Source organism: Drosophila mojavensis, unplaced genomic scaffold (genome assembly GCF_018153725.1).
Source record: "Drosophila mojavensis isolate 15081-1352.22 unplaced genomic scaffold, ASM1815372v1 contig_16, whole genome shotgun sequence".
Taxonomy (NCBI): Eukaryota; Metazoa; Arthropoda; class Insecta; order Diptera; family Drosophilidae; genus Drosophila; species Drosophila mojavensis.
In genome coordinates this window covers 642128-650587 of record NW_025318693.1, presented here as the reverse complement: position 1 = coordinate 650587, position 8460 = coordinate 642128, and the positions used below count along the sequence as shown (strand labels likewise).

The 8460-nt window shown below is 37.3% G+C and overlaps 1 protein-coding gene across 1 annotated transcript; it reads right to left on the bottom strand.

The window, feature by feature from the left end:
- Positions 1–23: 23 nt before the first annotated feature.
- On the bottom strand, positions 24–2673 carry LOC6573849 (eclosion hormone). The gene is made up of 3 exons (XM_001999872.3): positions 2525–2673; positions 666–794; positions 24–600 (listed from the first exon to the last, which is right to left on the bottom strand). The coding sequence occupies exons 2-3, from the start codon at positions 772–774 to the stop codon at positions 416–418; spliced, it is 294 nt and encodes a 97-aa protein (XP_001999908.1). The 5' UTR covers positions 775–794; positions 2525–2673; the 3' UTR covers positions 24–415.
- Positions 2674–8460: the final 5787 nt, after the last annotated feature.

Here is an 8460-nt window from a genome sequence, read left to right as displayed (position 1 = left end):
AAATAAAATAAAAACAGAGTAAATGTTTGTTCAAATTCTTGTAATTGTTTAATGCTGGCTAAGACTATTAAGTATAAGTATGCATATAAGTAGGTGCTATAGGAACTTCATCGGTTACGTGTTGTGCGGCAAACCCATGCTGAGGTTTGCCGGAAACTCTAGGTAAGCATTGTAGTTAAAGCCATTTAATCGTATAGTAAGCGCCAGCTTCAGTGTCGTCGTTGTCGTCGTCGTCGTCGTGGTAGTCATCAAGCCAAGATCGTGTTAAGCATCGCATCGCATCGAACCGCATCGCATCGCATCGCATTGACCCAAAAAACGCGTCTGAGTCACAGGCGATAAATAATCGCACACACACATACACATATATATATAAATAAACTGTTAATACGCGGCAGAGCCATCTTTGAAATCTCTACTCGAGCGCGTTCAGAAACGGCGCTATAGAGCCGATATCTTCGCAATCGGGAATCGCTTTGCCCTTAAACTTGAGGCAGGACTCGGCACAGGTCTGGCCCTGGAAATAGTCTCCGAACATTTTCTTGCACTGTGCGCAATTGTTGAGGCAAATCTGTATGAAATCAATGCCACCCATGGGATCTACAAATCAAGAAGACGAATTAACCTTAAACGTATGACTACCCCAACTACTTCTCACCACTTACCAAATCGCTTGCCATAGTGCCCGATCGACGGTAACGCCTCTCCGTATTGCATGAGGCAAAGAGCGGCCAATGCAATACTAGCCAGCAGTAGGGTCTTGTTGCTGCACATGGCTGATAGAAGTTCAAGATCTAAGTCAAGCAAATAGTTAAATATATATCAATCTATTTAGATAAATATACGACTCAAAATTGTTTTGGCTTATGGTAGAGTACAGCGCTGCGACCGTTGTCCGCCAAGTGCGTTGTTGAAATAATTAAACGCACGTTTGTCTCTTCTTATTTTATAGGCAACCCAAACACAGATGCGAAAGCTTAACAACGTCAAGAAGTCTGAACGGCAACGGCAGCGGCTACAACAACGCTTCAAGCCGGTCTCAGAGAGCTCGCCGTACGTAAGATAATCAAACAAAAAGAAGAAGAGCAACAACTTCAACTCAATACAAATTCAATAAAATGCCAATTTGCTTGATGTTCTCTATGCAAATTACATGATGTATATGTATGTGATATATATTAGAATACATAATGTTCTCATTATCAAATGCTGGCAGGAATCAGCGAGGCCTAATGTATGGGAGTCGCGTGGTCAACAGATTAAAAGGTATTTTAATAACAATCAAAATATTTCTCGTCTAACATTAGAATATGTAAATGGGCGATTTGGAAAAATTAATTCTAATGAGATAGTTTAGTGATTATAAAAGTGCGTTTTAAACTATTGTGGAGATAAACTAATAAACAAATAAAATACGTCGAATTTTCATCTAGTCCAAATCATTCCAAATAAAAGTAAACGTTCAACTAAATAGTTGACGGTGAGTTGGCACAAAAATCCCCAGTCTCAAGAACAAATAGTGACAACAAAAAAAAAACTTCACCGACTTTGGGAAAGAAAGCTGAGAGAATCGCACGGAAAGTAACAGCAGGAAGTGTCATGGAATCGGCCAGAGCCCAACTGCAGCCGTTGTCGTGTGTTAAAAACTGTATTTAATGAAAATCGAATGCGGACCAGTTGTAGCTGTTGGCTGCCCAATCAGCGATCGACCGATCAACCGATCGCTCATTAATTAATGACTGCAGCTTAAAGCTTACAACGTAGAACAGAGTTGGGAGAGCCGGCTAGTCCAGATGCCAGCGGGTGTTGGCGCTGGCGCCAATACGAATAAGTTACGCCCCAATAAAATGCGTGAAATTCTTTTGTTCCAACCGGACACGATGCCAGCAACTGGTTTAGCGCGATAGCCAGCCAGCGGCTACATGCTGTCTGGCAGCTTGTCAACGGTAGCGTCACTTCCATTACCCTTCCAGAGGGTACAAGAGCTATGGCGAAAGCGATGTCACACATAGAGCTAGATAGAGACTATCTCTTAATGAACTTGGAGATAAATAGATTCTCTTTCTTTTCTAATTCAGTTTTGGCATTCCATATCTAATTAGTTTAGCTATAAATATTTCCTAATCTATCAATCAATATCGAGTATAATACGATTATTTCTGTAAGAGTATCTGAACATCAACTCTCGGAATTTTGTTTAAACTTTGTTTTGTTTACACTTTTGTATACAGTTTGAGCGCAAACAAAATCATATATTAGCCTGTCAACTATGTAAATCGTGGGAAAATATCAAGTTATGTTAATTTTATGCAACTTAGACAGTTTTGCTACTATTATTATTATTGTTATTTTCGAGCTAATTGCTAACACGCGCCGTACGTATGAGTAATGTGAATTGAGTGCTAAGTGCAGCGGCTACGTCACAGACGTTTTGTGGGCGTGCCACTTGAGCGGACAACAGCTTTTTGTTTTGGCTAATTGCTCTGGTGACGTACACGGCACAGCAATAGCACTCGACACTCACCGGTAGTTCGATCTTAAGATCTGGAAACGTTTTGTCGGCTTAAGCGCGTACGTGGGTGGGTTCGTTGGCAAAGCGAAGATTCGGCGTTGGCGGCGGGTTTGTTTGCTGAAAACTGGTTCTACACCGACTGTTGCCGCAGTGCAGAGTTCTTAGTGTATTTATATTGTTTGCCTGTTGTCAGGGCAGCTATGGGCTTCCACTGGCAAATTAATCAATTTGTCTCAGCAACAAACACCTAATTGAATATATGCTTGCCAGCTTAGCTTACTTCCGCTGGCAGCAGTGGCAGCCACTTTCTTGAGTGGTTTTCTCAGCGGTGCTCGGGCTGGATGTCGCTTATCCAGTTTAATTGCGTTTCTTTCGTCATTGCTGTAGAAGTCGCTACGGACTTAAAGCAGGAAATATAAGCTTAGCTTGTTCAGCATATAGGGATTGCATTTTCCTTGCCTATAAATCTCGCCAGCTCAATAAATCATGAGTGCGACCTGGTAGATCAATAGACTTGTCGTTAAATGTTTTATTCTTTATAAACTTTTTATATATTTTTTATATTATTATTAGCTTTATATAAACATACATACATTAGTTTAGCTTCGGAACTGCTGTGCACTGCTTGCTCTGCTCAATGCGGAGTTTAAAGCATTGTTTGTTAACATTGTGGAGAGGTGTGTACTAGAGAAGTAATTACGCTTACATTTTTTTTCTTATATTCACCATCATACATAAAACAAAATAAAAATAAATTGCTATAGACTCAAAATTTTCATAATTTTTTATCATTATCTAATATTTGCTCTGTGTAAAATTGTCGCTTCATTTTGCCTATTCCCGGTTTCAAATAATTGAACTGCTTTGTGACGTATCTAGTCCACTGCTTGCTTTTATTGCCGGTGTGGCAGCTCTCTTGAGTGAGCTTGCAAAAATTTTCGATAGCTGGCGCCACAAGAACCGTTCATGACTTTCTCAATGATAAGATATAGATATTATTATTATTATTATTGTTATTACTATTTTTATTGTTATGGTAATTATTGACTATAATTCAAAGCAAACAACTTACCTAGGCAAATCTATGGCTATATGAAAATCTGTAACTCTAGTTTTATAACTTAAACAACTCATTTAGCTAGGAATTTTACATAGAGTTTAAAAACTGAGTATATTTCGCATTGGTTACTTAAATCTTTTTAAAAGAATGTGTATGGACTTAATAAGTTTGATTGCCGCTTCTAATGGCATCGAATAACTGGCAGAATCAGCCAAGTTTAGATGCAGCTATAGCCCCAAACAGTCAATCAACGGCGCTTCAATACAAATCTCATTATTAAAGTGTTGGTCAAATTAAGTTTCTCCCGGGCGTACGTGTGCCGTGAAGTTGGATGATGCCGGATGCTGGTTGCCCTGTGGTTGATAGCCATTTGCTGTTGAAATTCCACAAAAGCCAAAAATTTTCTCCACTGGCCGGCATTTGTGAGTGTCTGCGAGAGTGTGTGTTTGTGTGTACGCGTGTGTGTGTGTGTGTGTGTGCAACCACATTGAAAGTATTGCCGCACAACAAACATCAGCGGCTACGAACTGCAGAAACTTTTATTAGTGGCTCGGTGCTGCTGCACTCGCGGCTCAGCGGGTAAATCAGCAAAAGATTTTCTTCAATGCAGTGCAATTTTATTGTATTTTTTCTTCTTTTTTTTCGGTTTCTTTCATTTTTTTTTTTTTTTTTTTTTTTTTTTTTTTGTGCAACAGCAACTTTTATTTTAAGCCAAGACAAGGTTTCTCTGCGTTTATTTATGAGCTTTGCTCGCAATCGATGCGTTCCTTCATGTGCCCCAATACATTGCAACAGTTTTTCTTATCCTTTCTTATACGCTCGACGAACGCTCCATATTTCAGTTGAGTCGGTCACGTAAGCATTAAATTTTGAAACAGACAATACGTTTATTGTGCCAGTGATTTGAGCTTAAAGATATATTGGCAGCGGGCTGCGCTTCGAGAGCGCTTCGAGAGCATGACAATGGCACAATGAAGCCTATTTGCTGCCTGCTGGCTGCAAACTTTCACAATGCGAACAAAACTTTATTTAAATGCTCTCATAATCCCTGCACTCTGTAGCCAGTCACGCAGATGGCAGGGCCAGCTGGAAGGGACTAATGAGATACTTAAAAATAGTTTCACCTGTTAATAATAGACAGCTAAAGATGGACACATGACCGAAAATAATAAAACGAGCGCATTAAAAATAATTGATAACTATGCGCCCATCTCATGCCCAACTGAGCGAGTGAGCAGTGCAAACTGAGCCTGTTCATCGTGTCGTATGCGTAATTAAGCATAGAATCCCTGCTCACCCTTTTGACCTTCTCCGGGTCGCCGGCGGGACATGTAAAAAACGTGTTAATCCACAAACTAATTTGACGTTGACGTGCGGGTTTTAGGGGTAGACGAGTTAATTGTTTTTCGACTCACTTTACACTGGCGCTATTGTGGGGCTTTAAAGCTGAGTCATTAGAGCGTTAACAATTTGTGCGCACAGCCATTAAAGCCGGAGCTAAAGGTAAAAGTAAAGTTAATTGCGTGGCCAGCTAACAATAGGTCGCATCTGAAAATTGCTGCAATTCAGTTTAATGCATCAGGTTCCGCATTCAATTGGCGTCAACTTGCCTCAAGTTGCCATCTCTGCGGGTGGTGACAAAAAGGCGACTTTCAGGACAACCGCCCACAACCCATTGCACAGCGCCCACCCACCGCCCACCGCCCACAGCACAGCGCCACTTCTGCCCAGCCTCGCTCAATGTGCTCAAAATGAAATCAGTGAAATGCTGGAAATTAAAAAATAACGAGATAATTAAAAGCTACCCTGCAGTTATTTGCGTGTGTGTCCTTTGCGCACGTAAAGCAGCTTAAGTAGCGGCATTGTGGCCGCCCTTGTGGGATGCTGTTCTTGCTACTGTTGTTGTTGTTGTTGTTCTTGTTGTTGATGTCGCATCGCCTTGCTAGGCCATCCGTGAACGCCTGAGTGTGTGCCGCGCCTCGCCCCCGCACTTATCCACATCGGAGCTGATAATCATGTCAGTTTCTTCTGCCGCATTGTCACTGCTATTCACTCAGCTCAAGTTCTGCTCGCTTCCCCATCATTGTTTGGTAATTAATATTTGCACAAAGTAAGGGGCCTAATTATCTAACTGAAGCACTTAACAGTTATTAATGGATTTCAATGGAAAAATAAAGGTGCAGGAGTGAGCTTTTGCCATGTAAATTAATGATAGGCTAACCAAGTTAGTCAAACAAACAATTAAGTTACCGAGAATATACTGTATTCAATAAAACACATTAAAGTATCACTTACTCGCTCTTTTTCTCACTCTTTTTCTGTCTGTCCCTCTCTTACTTAAGCTCATGAAAAGAATTGAATTACCAAAGCAAATATAATAATATATATATATATATATAATACGTACTATATTAAGGATATATTATGCTATATTTATTTGCTACACGTTAATTATTGCATTGTTTTATTGATTTGACAAGAATATACGATATACTATTTAATTAACCATATAAAAATATCGAAATATATACGATATACCATTATTACGATGTAATATACTATATTTATAGATCTGCTGCAGTCTCACCATTATATTCCCTTCTTATATGCACACACCCACAGAAACAAACTCTTAGCCACATGCAAAATAATGAACGAAGGGATTGCTAGGTTTAATAAGCAAAATATACGATATTTGTAGCTCAGCGATTCACTATGTGCTATTGCATTCACTCGTAGTGTGCTCTCTCACACACATTGAAAATTGAGTAAGCAAAGGATATATTCCACATGAATACAGCAATATTAAGGATGCAATTTGTAGCTGTGCTCTCCAAGTAATTAAAGCAGTATATAAAACGGAACAACGATATACGATATTTAAGATATACTATACGATATTTTGCGCTATGAGGTTATGCTTCGACTGTTGCTATTGCATTCGCTATCACTGTGCACCCACTTGCTCACTCCTTCACTCACACACGTGCATTTTTTATCATGCATGTTCGTTAAATGCGCATAATAAACATCTATATAGACTGCTTTGCATGGCTGGAGGCAAAATAAATAAAATTTTTAACATTGATGCGTATTTAATTGCTTGAATTATTTGAATTGTATTATTTGAATGTTTTTGTGCAGTCCAGATGCATATTATTTCAGTGTATCTCTTTCGTCTGTTATTCAACAATTCACTGTAAATCAAATAAAATTATATTTTATTAGTTTTTCTGCCCTAGGCCAACGAATATGCTAATGCTCCACATGTAAATTCAAATGAAATGTCAAATATTTTTAATCAACTATTGTTTTATTGGTCAACTAAACTAAATAGCATTTTCGTCAATATTAGGAGGGGAAGTCGCAAAAAAAAAACTCAAGCCTACTAAATTTTAAACCATCAAAGGGTATACAACGTTCTATGATAGCCGCTGATTGCAATTAAACAATGACAGGGAAACGGAAATCAAACAAAGTGCAAATTTCTGCCGCTTTATCTCTTTCTCTCTCTGCCATCTCATCGCATCTATTAATTCAGTCATCGAGCAATGCCTGTCAATTACGAGTAGTTGTTTTAATGACCACAAAAATTGACCAAGACTCGACAAAAACAAAATAAATAAAAATGCAAAAGAAAAAAATAAATAGAAATGATACACAATTAGCGCACATTCAGGAATTCACTAATTAAGTTTATAATATTCGCACACATGTAATTACAAGTAATTACTTTGTGAGTTTTTCGGGATAGCAGCAACAATGATGAGTGCAACAACTAATTAAGCTCTAGCTGTAGTACAGTTGACACAAAAAGTTTGCGGTTAGTGACACTTATCGATGAATGTTTCTGATTATCAGCAATTTCGATAAATACTTACACTTTTATAGTCGAATGTGTTGTGCAGAAGAGTGTATTGGCTCTGCGTAATATCCGTTTAAGGGCGTGGGAGATCAGAAATAATCAATGTCGTAATAATGACATTAAATATTCGAAGTTCTTATGGACTCATAAATTATATAGTCCGTCCATTGAGAAGTGGAAAATCGGAACGCATGAATTGCACAAATCTAGGTTATTTTTGTACCTTGACGAAAGATTTGCGCCTGTCTATCAATTTCCAATTTAATATCCATAATTTCTGAACTTGAATTAGAAATTGCAACAACAAAATAGCTGAATACATTAAGTTGAGTTGACTACTTTTAATTTAATTTTTTATTGAGTTTATATTAAATAAACAAATTTATATATATATTTTTTATAATTTATATTTATTAATGAATATCCGCCAAAAATACAATGAGTGAATATTTACAAATAGTCAAGTCTTAAGCTAATAGAGGATAAAAAATAAAATATAAATTATATACAATAATATAATAATAATAAATAAATACATATATTACAAAACATATCTGACAGATATAAATAAAAATAGTAATGCAATTAACGGCAAGCTAAATTTAAACTAAACTAAATTGAGCCTTCAGCTAAGTATATTTCAGTAGCAAAGCCAAAGCTAATCTTCCTACATCGAATATACACGGAGATTTATTGGATCAGACTAGGTTATGAGAAGTGTACTGAAACCAGCCTGAAAGCTGAAAAGAGTAAAGAGCTTAAAATATTGCAGGTTATAATATAATATTAGAGATTTGAATATAATGAGAAACAATGAAGACATATAGTCTTAAAATAGATTTGTTGCTTATTTATTAGTTAAATAAAATAATCAGAACAAAGAGTATCTGCAAATTCAAATATATGAACATGAATAGAAAAAAAAATTCAAATTATTGAAAACTTAAATCGTGAATTATTATCAAATAATTGAATTATAATTTTGGATTTCTTTAATTTTCATAAAGTTTGAGTCTACATACT

Coding starts and splice junctions, on each gene's coding strand:
- LOC6573849 (XM_001999872.3), bottom strand. CDS start 774: ATGTGCAGCAACAAGACCCTACTGCTGGCTAGTATTGCATTGGCCGCT. Junction 601..665: donor GCACTATGGCAAGCGATTTG/GTAAGTGGTGAG, acceptor CTTGATTTGTAG/ATCCCATGGGTGGCATTGAT.